Source organism: Drosophila suzukii, chromosome 3, assembly GCF_043229965.1.
Source record: "Drosophila suzukii chromosome 3, CBGP_Dsuzu_IsoJpt1.0, whole genome shotgun sequence".
NCBI classification, from domain to species: domain Eukaryota; kingdom Metazoa; phylum Arthropoda; class Insecta; order Diptera; family Drosophilidae; genus Drosophila; species Drosophila suzukii.
The window spans coordinates 81,177,798-81,190,667 of record NC_092082.1 but is presented as its reverse complement, the minus strand read 5'-3'; the positions used below and the strand labels follow the sequence as shown (position 1 = coordinate 81,190,667).

General features: G+C 39.5%; 1 protein-coding gene across 2 annotated transcripts; it reads left to right on the top strand.

The window, feature by feature from the left end:
• The first annotated feature begins 3,282 nt into the window (after positions 1–3,282).
• Positions 3,283–12,240, top strand: AstA-R2 (Allatostatin A receptor 2). 2 transcript variants are annotated; one of them, XM_017071320.4, is made up of 4 exons: positions 3,283–4,615; positions 7,276–7,554; positions 8,190–8,348; positions 11,604–12,240. In XM_017071320.4, the coding sequence occupies exons 1-4, from the start codon at positions 4,067–4,069 to the stop codon at positions 11,697–11,699; spliced, it is 1,083 nt and encodes a 360-aa protein (XP_016926809.3). In that variant the 5' UTR covers positions 3,283–4,066; the 3' UTR covers positions 11,700–12,240. The 2 variants fall into 2 exon arrangements, with proteins under 2 accessions (XP_016926809.3, XP_036673574.2); XM_036817679.3 differs by lacking the exon at positions 11,604–12,240 and adding an exon at positions 10,137–10,211.
• The last annotated feature ends 630 nt before the right edge of the window (positions 12,241–12,870 follow it).

Genomic DNA, 12,870 nt, shown 5'->3' with positions numbered 1-12,870 from the left:
GATTTACATTTATTAATTCCCCTGGCAGCTGCCGAAAAAAGGGTCAGGTTTCTGGCCGGGTTATGTATGCGAGTAAATAAAAACATGTGAACGTTAGCGCAAAAAGCGATAATCCATCATTTTTGTCACAGGTTGACTTTGGCGCTCGAACAGTGGTTAAATCTTTTCGAAACCACCGTGCAAAGTGGATGTTATCTGCCCCACTTTAGATCAATTTTTGGTTGAGCTACACACTGATAAAAATTGTAATATATCCAATAATTCCATTGCCTATTTAAATGTTGTAAAATAAAATATGGAATTAAATCGATTTTAAACTTTAATTTTACTCCGAAGTTAATTTTTATAAAAATAAAAAATGGTAGAAGTAAATAGAACTAAAATTATAACTAATAATCACCACCCTTATTTAAAATATTTATATATTTTTATATAGTGAATATTTACTATTCCTTTTTTTTACCAGTGTAGCAATTGAATTCTTCGATTGATCTGGTAGTAAAATCACTAAGTTAAGGTCAAAATTTAAAAATCACATTTTTCTAGTTCACCCACTGTGGTTTCCTCTCACGACGACCAAAAGTTCATGTCCCTGGCAGAGACTGGTAATCCCTATCGCATGATTATGCCAAAAATGAACCAATCCATCGCAGCTCACGAAAAAGGTTGAGCTCAGTGTCCCTGCAAGATGGGTCCTTCAATGCCAATCCCAATCCCATTCCCGATTCCGATCCCCGTGAGTGGGTGTTGTGTGTGCCATGCGGATTATCAAGCCGGCAGCCCAGAGGAGCACCCAAACAATTTTGACGCAATGAAATGATTTTGATGAAAAATTAAAAAGCATTTCAATCACGTCGAAAGTTTTCTGACATCACACAAAAATTGTTGCTTGTGCCGTTGAAAAGGGAAAATGCAGGGCGAGTGAAAATTTCAAGTGGGTGTGTTGTGTGTGGCTGATGTGAAGATCTCATCCTCGTTCCCAAACTCTCATGTCTGGCAGTCATTTATTTAGATGCTAATTTAAGTGGGCGCCTGGAATAATGCTTTCCATTTTGGTGAAAACGCTGCAGAAGTGGTGGTTCAAGGTTGGTTGGGGGACTTACAGGATTTAAATAGTTTTTGAGTGTAGAAAAAAAATGTATTTTTAAACATCAGCATACACAAATCATAAATTTTCAATTAATTTTCATTAGTCACGTTATGAAAGAGTAATAGCTAAATGAATTATTATTTTCAGATTAATCATACAATTATATAAAATTCAATGTAAAATATTGATTGGATGAATGGATGGCCAGAATGATTCTAGACTAATTGTTTGAAATATGGAAAATTAAAATCAAAGAATAAGTAGATTATTATTAATATCCATTTAATATTATGCATAATAAATTTTTGCATTATCTTCTAAGACATTTCATTTCATTTCCGGTCCATTTTGTTAGCCAGCCGCAAAGTATGCAATGAAATTGTAGGAATGGGCAAGATGGCGACTCCGGGTTTTTCAGCCGAAATTTAAGCAATTTACCGCCATTGTTGGCCATTTAAATAGGCAATGAACCTGCATTAAGAATTAAAGACTTCATTAAATCCTCAGTACTGCACATTAAACAAACATAATTCCGCCTTTTGCCTTTTACTGTTTGCTCTGGCCATTGTCGTCGTGGCGATTTCTTGGTTTATTTTTTTTAGCCACCGCCGTTGTTGTTGTTTTTGTTGTTGTTCATGGTGCTTAATTCGCATTTAATCTCATCAGGTTGCCGACGTCCTCGTCAGGGGTGCAGTGAGCCATGGCCCCACATCAGCCCCATCAGCCTGAAATGCGGGGTGACAGGACAGCCCGCCGCAGATTTGATGGGGGCCACAGCTGCCGCTGACGCAGACGCCGACGTCGACGGCGCAGTCGGCTTCTGCAGGTGACAGGTGAGCACTGCGCTGGCAGCGGCAATAAAAAGCATGTAAATGAGGCGGGATTTGGCCTAGGCCAAGACCCCAGGCCCAGCTATCTGCCGCCTGCGGTTATATAATGTTGTGACAAGCCGTCCCCAGCGACCAAAAGGTGTTAACCCAGTGGATCTGATCTCTGGCCTACACGGATCAAAAACAGCTCGTTGAAGAGCATGTATTGGCAAGTAATAAGGTTCATTCTGTTAGTTATCTTATAAATATATTTTTAGATATTTCATATTTTAATTTTTCAACATTAAGTTGGGCCATTTCAACAATGTTACTATATTTAAAGCTAAGATAAATTAAAGAAAAATATTGTATTTTATTGTGTCTTTCATGTTTTCCTAACAATATTGTGTGTCATGCAAACATAAATCTTATAAAAATAGTTTCTACAATTTTCAGAAATATTATAGACTGACTCAAAACGTTTTAAACCATAAAAAGATGTGAAATTATGAGCACATTTTAATGATGAACACGTTTTTTGACATCTTGAAAGGTAAATTTCTCGTTCAATATTACTATCACTTACATTATTACTCATGTTTTCTCAAGAATATAAATCTTAAAACATTTTTAAGTATTATTTATTTTCTCTCAACACTTAAATCATTTATTCATGTGTTCCTAAAAAATATATTATCATACTTTTGTGACTTGCCTGCAGGTTTTATCGCATAGCAGCTCTATTCTGCTTACAAAAGGCTTAGAAATATAATAAGAAGATTATCCCATGGTTAACATTTTTTTCCTGTGTAAGAGTGAGGGGCGTGAACATGGGCGCGTGCCACCTTTCTGTTGTTTTTTTTTTATTCCACCTCTGCTGGCAGTTAATCAGAGAAATTAAGCAAAGTACTAAACGCGGCAGAGCTTCGAGCGCCAGCTGTGCATCGGAGACGCAGGACGAGAGGTGTGACGAGGCTGACGACATCCAGCCAGGACACCAAGCTGTGCAGGACAATGGTGGACCCAGGACCAAAAGCGAAGGCAGACCCAGAACAAGTAGTGATTGCCCCAACAATTGCTGTGGCTTTAGGTTGCCCATTGCCCATTCAACTGGGCCAACAGTTGGAGCAGCAAGAGCAAACATTCCAGTCAGCTGATGAGGATTGGGGGAGGAGATGGCAGATGGAGGTGGAGGAGTAGATGGAGCAACTGGAGGAGGAGGTGTTGGCCCCACTCACACGCACAAATCTAACGCCGCTGGTTGCTGCTATTGTTGCCATTATTCTCGCTGGGATGGCTGGCGTCGCTGCCGGCGTTTTTCCACCGCCGCCGCCGCCGAGGCATCGACGTGTTCCTCAACAAGCCCAGCCAGCAATCAGTTGGGCGCTGGATACGAACGCGTGCAGTGTGGACTTTCGAATTGGTCAAAAATACTAGAGTGGAATCGAGAAAAATATATACACAGTTCCCTGGCGAAACAAAAGGAAACGTTGGAAACGCTTATATTTTCGGTTATATAGCCACCAAAATTTATGCCATTCCGTTTGTCAATAAAAAAAAAGAGACCAAACAAAACCAAAAAACCCAGAAACGTAAACAGAAACCGAAAGGAGCGAAAAGAAAGACATCATATTGAATTTATGGTGTAGGTGCAGCGACGTGGTCCTCGAGGATGGGATATCCTGGCATGCTCCTTGTCGTCGGGGTGTGACACGGCACAGTTTGGCTGCGTCGGCGCCGATTTGAACGTGTCCTTCGGACCTTTGAACTCTCCTCCTGCTGTCCTTTTATTGTTGTCTTACCTCTTACCTGACTGGCTACCCAGCTACCCTACTACAATTACCCTTATCGGGCCAAAGGACCAAATTGCTTTTGCCACCCGGCCACGTTGTGAACAATTCCGGTTCGTTTTGGTTCGGTTCGGTTCCACACGGCGTATGCATTACGGGTTCTCAACGGTTTCTCAAGCGCCCTCGTATTCCTCATGATAATTGAATTTTTGTGGCGGCCGCTTTGTGCAAATCTCCTAATTGGAAATTTGTTATTTGAGTTCGATGAACTGTGAACGGAAAATAAAATAATATCCTCAAATTGTTGAAAAATTGAAAATGTCCCTTGACAATCAGTGAAATTACCAATAAAGTGATCAAAATAATAAGAAACAAAAATGGAAACCATGGAGAACTCTACATTGCTGGGGAAAATCAGCCTAAATGCTTCGAGAAGCGATGAAAACATCACCTCCTTCTTCACGGATGAAGAGTGGCTGGCCATCAGCGGCACTTTGCCCTGGATTGTGGTATTCTTCTTCGGGGCCATTGCCATTACGGGTTTCTTCGGGAACCTGCTGGTCATCCTGGTGGTGGTCTTCAACAAGAACATGCGATCCACCACCAATCTGATGATTGTCAACCTGGCCGCCGCTGATCTGATGTTCGTTATCCTCTGCATTCCCTTCACGGCCACGGATTATATGGTGTACTATTGGCCATATGGAAGGTTTTGGTGCCGCAGTGTCCAGTATTTGATTGTGGTGACGGCTTTCGCCTCCATCTATACGCTGGTACTAATGTCCATCGATCGATTCCTGGCAGTGGTCCATCCCATACGATCGCGGATGATGAGGACGGAGAACATCACCCTGATTGCCATCGTGACTCTGTGGATCGTAGTGCTGGTCATCTCAATGCCGGTATTCTTCACACACGATGTGATGGTAAGTGGGAGTGGTTTTACTAGGTGCTGTGGGAGGTTGGGAGGCCTGCTGTGCCTTAATCTGCTGCGAAGAACACGGACCAGGCAAATTTATTGCTTTCCATCATCGTCACCTCGTTAGATTCCTCTCGCTGCACGTCAATGCCGTGCTGTTTCTTGGTTTGAGATAGATATAGATATAAATGTATCGTAATACGGAAGGTGAAGATCCAAGACCCCGAATACCCCAACCCGATCGACTGATTCTGCATGATACAAATCATTTGCTTTTACTATATGCCCCCTATTAAAGTTTCCCCTTTTTATCTTGTTTTGCTGTGCTTTGTGTTTATATTAAAAATTTTGCAAGATGCTCGATTTGTTTTTGTTACTAATTTGCTATTTGCTATTTTGAATTCATAAATTTTTAATTATAGACCAGATAGCCAGCGAAAAACACTTGCCAACTGGCGGTATCTTTATCTGCCCCCCAATTTTCCCCTTTCTCTGCTCTATGCACAATTTCCATTTCAATTTCAACTGTTGATCCAAAAGCACGTAAATCATGACCAGTCGTAAGTCGTAACAAGTGGTCATTATGGAAACTTTGCACTTGCGAACTTCGGGCGCACACTGCGTATGATAAATGTGCTCGCGGGTGGCGACCTTGAAGAGCTCTTTTGGACTTTAAGCTTTTATGATCGATGCGAAAAGTGCGAGAAACAATTTAATTGCGGAATAATCGCCAGAGATATTCATTGTTTGTATAAAATCAGCGGGCGATATCAAATATAAAGGGGGTTTTTAATTGGTGGACCAAATCTAAAGTCTGGGAGGTTTACTTTTGACTTTAAGTGAGCATTTAAAGAGGGTTTTATGGTTTTTCTATCACATATTGTAGGCCGTTTTAAAATGTAAAGATTTGTTTGTTTAATTTACAATTTAATTTGCTAACGCTTAAAAAAATGTTAAATATATTGGACACTTTATTAATAAACCAAGCATTTCAAATAGGTCTTTAGTTAGGAGATAGTTGGCATTATTGAATTTAGAAATTAATAAATATTGATGAATCGTTCAGTGTTATCTTAAATATCTTATTTATCCATTACACATATCAACTACCGTTACGGCCGGTAAAAAGGGTTATTTTCCTGTTGACGTCACCGATTTTCCCGGGGGCATTTTCCAACAGATTTCCCTCCGCCAATAAAGCGAATGCCACATAGCACACGACCAACTTTTCATGTGTGCCATGGACTTTTCTCTTTTCCTTTGCCAAAAGCAAAAGAGTCGCGGTTAATTAAACGAATCATCCCATCGATGAGATATTTTATCTATGAGATGGCGATGGCCCACTGCTGCTCTAGCTGTTGTTATTGTAACCTAATATTTTATTAAATGGCATTTCACGCTTCGTTATATATTTTTTTTCTCCCATTCGGTTTTGTTAGCCTTGTTTACGTTGGGGAAAATGCGGGGAGGAGGGGTCACAGGGTTCCAATGGGTCGCATTATTGTTTGTTTATGTGTTTGCTTTGCTTTGTCTAAGGATTAAGCTGGAAAAATACAGGCCAAATTGAATGCTCATATGTGTGCTTTGCTTTGTTATCTGGCCGTGCGTGTGCAAATACAAAGAAACATGCGATAAAAAGGCATAATTAAGTCATGTTTGATCAACATGTTAATTAACAGTTTGCTATTAATTATTTCCATATTACATTTAGCCCGGCAAAATTGCATATGTACATCATATGAGGGCTCTCTGTGTGAGCGTGTGCCATTATCTTTTTATTAGAAATCGATAACTTATAATCATAAAGGCACACATATGTCCGACTGCGTAACTAGATATGCGATCTCCAAATTCCAGGTCATGGCATTGATTGACAGCTGTTTGATTGGGTTTTCTCTCGAAACGAAACCGAAACGAGGGAAAGGCATTAATGGCTTGTCAAGTCTATTAAGTCTTTGGGTTTTCTGGCCTTTGTATGGTGGAAAACAAGCGAAGCAAATTAACCCATTAATCAGCGGAGGGTCTACTTCAATGGCCTTGGCCACTTGACGCTGCACAGATTCCTATTTTCGAATTGCCAACTCAATTTGTGGACCAACCAGATCTCTCGTTCAGTGTAACCAAAACAAGGGCGGGTAATAAACAAACATTTTTGTAAGCATTTTCCCGGGCATTAACGTGAAAAATTTTTTAAATACGATTTTCCACACGCATTAAGCGATGGCAAGAGCGCGGTGAAGAGGCGGAGATTGTAAACAAAAATGTAAACAAAAGGCTGCAAATATTTTTACGATAGGCCAGGCAGTTTATGACCCTCCTAAGCGTCAGCACACCAGTCTCGTCTAGCCCAAACCCGAAAGTACCCCCTACGTATCCCCACATCCACATCCAAATCCATACCCATCCCAAATCCAAATCCAAAACTCCGGCAGAACAATTTGTCAGCCAAATGTCAGCGACAGAGGAACAAAAGTGAGATTGCGAGTTAGTTGTCGACGTCCGAACTATTCGTATGACAGTTTAGTTTTATTTACGATGTCTGGCTGTTGGCCGTCTGGCGTTGCTTGGCTGCCATGCAACTGTCACTGGCAACATGACGTATGCGCAATATTCGATTCCCACACCAGTTTCCATCATTTCAATCCTCTCTATCATCGATTTCCGCAGGTGGACACCGATGCCAAGAAAAACATCACCTATGGCATGTGCACGTTCGCCACCAACGACTTCTTGGGTCCGAAGACCTACCAGGTCACCTTCTTCATCAGCTCCTACCTGCTGCCCCTGATGATCATCAGCGGGCTGTACATGCGGATGATCATGCGACTGTGGCACCAAGGAACCGGTGTCCGAATGTCCAAGGAGTCCCAGCGGGGTCGCAAGCGGGTCACCCGCCTGGTCGTCGTGGTGGTCATCGCATTCGCCTCACTTTGGCTGCCCGTCCAGGTGAGTTAAAATAACCCTATATGATCATAGGTAATATCGTACATACAAATAGCAGAGAATTTATAAATTCTTTGTTAAGAAAAACTCATATAAAAATCTAAAATTTAAAAAAGACTCAAATAACCTTTTAAAAAATACACAAAACTCTTTCAATAACTTATAAAAGCTGAGCGATAAAATTTTATGGATCAATCAGCTGAGTGTTCTTTTCGGCTTATGTTAAAAAGAGAATTTCGCCCAGAACTGTTCAGTATTTAAATTACCGATCAAAATTAAAAAAACATTATTTTTACTTTGCCATCAAAACATTATTTTTCCAAAATTGCTTAAATACATTTTGCTAGTCATTATTACGCATCAGAAAATATGCAAAAATTTATCATAAAATAATTATTTGTTTAATTGTAAGTTTAGAAAACAATACATGTTGAATCAAATGTTTACCTTGAATACTTTTTTTTGACCTTAATATTACGTGTAGTAATCATTAAAAGCGCATATGAGCACATAAATAATATTGGAACTGTACAACGTTAATCTTTAGTTTACCATTTACTTATATATTAGTTTCTTTTTTACTGAAAATTAAATATAAATATAAAATATTTCCAAACAATATAACAATATTTCCACAGCTCCTCCTACTGTTCAAGTCCCTGGGAGTCATCGAGACGAACACTCTGACCAAACTCATCATCCAGGTCACCGCTCAGACCCTGGCCTACAGCAGTTCCTGCATCAACCCGCTGCTCTACGCCTTCCTCTCCGAGAATTTCCGGAAGGCCTTCTACAAGGTGAGTGGGTGCGGTCAAGTGTCCGGATGAAGGGTCCTCCGATGGGCGACATTTGAGTGCTGGGTCAATATATCGATGATTCGACTGCCGGTTGATATACTTATTTTCCGAGCATTGTTTTCGCTTGCATTTCATTTGATGGCAACTTTTATTTGTCATAATTTTTGAGTGAGCCATCATATTGATTTATTGACTGACAAACAAGAAAAACCATTGACCCATATGTGATTGCGATTCATATTCGCTTAACCGCATTTCCATTTCCAATCCTAATGTGAATTTAAATGAGCCAATGTTTTGATTTCAAATCAAAAATAAAAAACCAATAATGCAATTAAATAATTTACGATAATAATGGACCAGAAGAAAACCAAAAAAGAATCTCAAGAGTATTCTGCGCGTGTTTCCCCATTAAAATTTCGATGGGCAACGGTTTCAATGAGTTAAGTGCGAAAAACGCGCATACGCCGCGTGGGTCGAAGCATCAAAATTTGTATTTACGATATAAATATGTAGAATTTACAGAATAATTTCAGCCTAGGCAGCCGAGCTGGCCCGTCAAATGGGATCATCATCATGGACCGACCGTCCATCTTCATTTCTCTATTTATAAAGCCGGCAAAACAGGGCAAAACAACCCGACGTTTCGCAGCTGCTGGGCATTAACACAAAAGAGCACTCTTTCCCCTGGTAATATGGAAGAAATATTTTCCATTATTGGATGGATGTGTGTGTGTGTGGAAATCTTTTGTCTTGTCAATTTAATGAAGTGCATCGAAGTAGTTTACGAGGCATACCATTCGCATGCATTCCACAATTTTCCATGAAATTGCACAGTAATTGGGCTTTAAAGTACAAATGGTTCGTCTATTTAAAGATATGCCCAAATTAGCAACGCATTGAGACAATGGGAAATTACAGGCTTTACATTTTTTTTCAGCTCGGTCTTTTTATAGCTTTCTACCCCCTGTAAATTCATTGACATTCGCTGATGTTCCGCCCACAAGAAAAAACCAAAAAAAAAAAGTGAAAACAGACGGCTGCCCGCAGTTTTTGGAGCTTGGGTCTTCGAGGCTCATTCCAATTCAACTCACTTTCGGGACGCATTAATTCTTTTGGTCAGCGGCCATTTGCATAAATACAAAAAACGTTGGTGGGTGGCAAATCACTGGCCAGCCACGCCCCCCGCCCCCCGTGGGGAGGGGGTGGTATTTTCCATTTACTTACTTTTAATTACTTTAGGGACAAACAGACACAAACTGAAGGCTCAAGAAAAACAGCGGTACTCATCGATCGGCTAGCCTTACTTTCAGCGTACAAGGAAACATTTCCTTTCAATCATTTTGTGGCTTAATTTTAATATTTTAATTTGTTTTCCCGCTGCGGTGCGTGAGTCCTTCGTGTTTTCCCGCCAAAGCTTTTTGGCACTTTGCATATAAATTGTGTTCCTGGACTGGAGATGCTGATGCTGTCTCGGTTTGCCGTTCGCTAATTGATGTGTTTGTCAAGTCATTAAATTAGATTAATTACGTTAATTAAATTGCTCAGCCGTTGTGTGTACTGTTGATGTTTTTTGCTATTGTTTTGCGCCGCGAGCGTGTTCGGAATGCCTTTTTTTTTGTTAATTCCCGGAAACGGATAGGCAGACCACGTGGTCGGGCATATGTCAATCTGATTAATTGGCCATGTGACGGGCCCTTCTATTGGACAAGCATTTATTCATGAGCCGCATTGGTCTCTCCATTGTTTTTCCATTTTCACGCCTTACCAAATCATTTAACCCAAAAGAGCCTGCAGTCCAAGAGGCTTGACAGGTGGACCACGACGCACCAGGATGTGAGTTCTGAGAAAACTACCTATTAAACATAACTGTAAGGCGGAGTAAATAATGGTTTATGTATTTTTTTTTTTAAATTTATGTTACAACAATTTTTCTATGACACTTTTAAAGCCATGTGGTTGTAATCCTAATTTCAAATTGAATTTAAATATTTATCTACCAGATTTAAATCTATTGCGATTTTTTAAGAACTTTATGCTTTGATTTTAACAAGAAATTCCTTGTTTTTGAATCAAAAGATTTGAAGTTAATTGACTGATATTTATTTTTACAATTCCACTTTTCTGTTTATAGTAATTGTTAGGTGCTTTTCTATTTCCTTTACATTTTTGTAACCACTTTCTTTTTAGCTGAATGTGAAAAATCTGTAGAAATGTATTTCAGTTTACTTTAATACAATTTTATTTAACCAATAGAAATTAATGTATTTTTAAACGGTTACGAATGTAAACCGAAGTTATTACCCCTTAAAAGCTTGTGGTTTTATTCTTTGTTGAACTCTCTATTAAAGTGTTTGTTCAGTTTTTTTTTCAATACATATTTGGATTAAATGTAAATGTAAACAAATAACGTACTTCTTCGAAAATGTATTATTTATTTGCTATATTTATGCATGTTTTTTCAAGTCTACAGGACAAATTATAGATGATAAAAACCACTATTTTTTATGCAGTCTCTTTTTTAGTAATACCCAGTGTATTTGCATTTCTGTTATGAGTAAACAGGTGGCAAATTTGCAGTTAAATACCTGCTTTAAAAGCTTTTCGCTGTTGTGCATTTGCCGTAATCGAATAATGAGCAGGAGGCACAGACAATGCGAAATGCACAGCGCACCTAGGAAGCCAAAGACCGTAACTGCCGGCGGTTCAAAGGCCGTAATTCATTTCCCCAGAGTTTTCCCGGCTTTCCCGGCTGCTCTGTTGTTGTTCTTGTTGCTCCTGTGACTAGGCACTAATCAACAATTTCAGGCAGTTCAATCAAAGCGCAAATTCATAAATCATTTATATGCAAACTCCTCTCACTCCCCTCAATAGGGATGGGATTCCAGTGGAAGTCCCAGTTCCCAGGTCCCAGTTTGGTTGCCTGGCAACTGCCTGTCTGCCGGCATTTCAACACCTCAAACCACTTTAATAATTGAATATTGAATCAAATCTAATCATTCAAATGCAAAGCGACGGCAACAATCGCAGCCAGAGGCCTTGACAAGGGAATAGCCTTCGGCCCATTGCCCCAATTGCCACTCCCCCCTTTTTGGGGGTGACTCTGCATCAAAACAGATCATTAATCAAATATTTTGGCCAAAAACAGTGAATGGCCTTCACTGGGCCATCAGTACTTAATGTATTTTTATTTTCGCATTAAATTTGGACAATTTTCCATCATTTTTCTCAGTCTTTCTCCTTTTGTACCCGCAGGCCATTAACTGCTCGTCTCGATATCAGAACTACACATCCGATTTGCCACCGCCGCGGAAGACGTCCTGTGGCAGGACCTCCACCACAGGACTCTAGGGATAATTTCCTAAAGGAAGGTGGACACACATATGATTAACCGACAGGCAGACCATTTGGAATTGCCTTCATCAAGAGTGAATCTCCGAGGGCAGGACGAATGTCCTTTACAGGGAACCACAGGACCAAAGGACCAAAAGGACTGCAAGCAATCACGGCAACAAAGTGATGCTCTTCGAATGGCTAGATTTAAATAGACATAAGTACTTTGTAAATAGAGCTTTACCTGATTGTCTATTAATATTATATAATATAGAGCTAGCACTTTATAAAGTCTTTTTAAGCACCTAGGAAATAATAAAAAAAATATAGTACTTAAGTTTATAAAATGCTAATTGTAAAGGGTGATATATTTAAATCCCTTGATATAATATTATCACTGTTTACGCACTTTTTAAAGAGTATTATTATAATAGCTGTTATAAAGATAAAGCTTATCGAAACATAATGTGTTACAAGCTCCCTTGGTGTAGGCCATTTTGTTGATCTTGTTACCACAGTTTGTTATTTGTGTAAACCATTAAAGAATTAACGAACAGCACATCACCATGCGTATTTGACTTGTTCTGAATGGAGTTAACAAAACAGTCAGTTGTCAGCCGGCGGCTCATGAGGCAATTGGCCAAACTATGTTCATAAGTATAAATGTATGCAAATTCGGCTGCCGGCATTTAAATGGGCATTTATTGGGGCGTGAAACATGAAATCGAAATACTTGTCGAATTTCGCGATGCCATCTACAAGGGAAACGGCTGGCTGGCTTTGTGCATTTGTGCAATCACTCGCATTCATTTGCAAAGCTATCATATTTATTCTTGGTCCTCACTCACCAAAGAAAGATTTCCACTTTCAAGATCTTCATATTCTGGCTTTTGAACCATGAAGGGACCCAAACACATCAATAGTAAGTAAAATATTTTAAAAGCTATTTTATCTTAAACTTCCCCTAATAAAAGCCATATCCTGGGCAAAAATTGTCACAATTCGGAATGATATACCTCGTTCAACTTGTAATAAAATCCCTAAACGATTGGCATTCAAACCTGGAAATGTTTATTTTTTACCCTGTTATCTCTTTTTGAAAATATGAAAATTTGATGATGCTATTCACTGGAAAAAGTCAAAGATTTTTTAAAAACTGGAGAACATGTTAAAAGTTTTGGAAAGATAT

What these genes read in the sequence shown, in the direction of transcription:
- AstA-R2 (XM_017071320.4), top strand. Translation starts at nt 4,067, where the DNA reads ATGGAAACCATGGAGAACTCTACATTGCTGGGGAAAATCAGCCTAAAT. An exon ending in TCTTCACACACGATGTGATG is followed by an intron (nt 4,616 to 7,275) that starts GTAAGTGGGAGT and finishes CGATTTCCGCAG; the next exon opens with GTGGACACCGATGCCAAGAA. An exon ending in CACTTTGGCTGCCCGTCCAG is followed by an intron (nt 7,555 to 8,189) that starts GTGAGTTAAAAT and finishes ATATTTCCACAG; the next exon opens with CTCCTCCTACTGTTCAAGTC.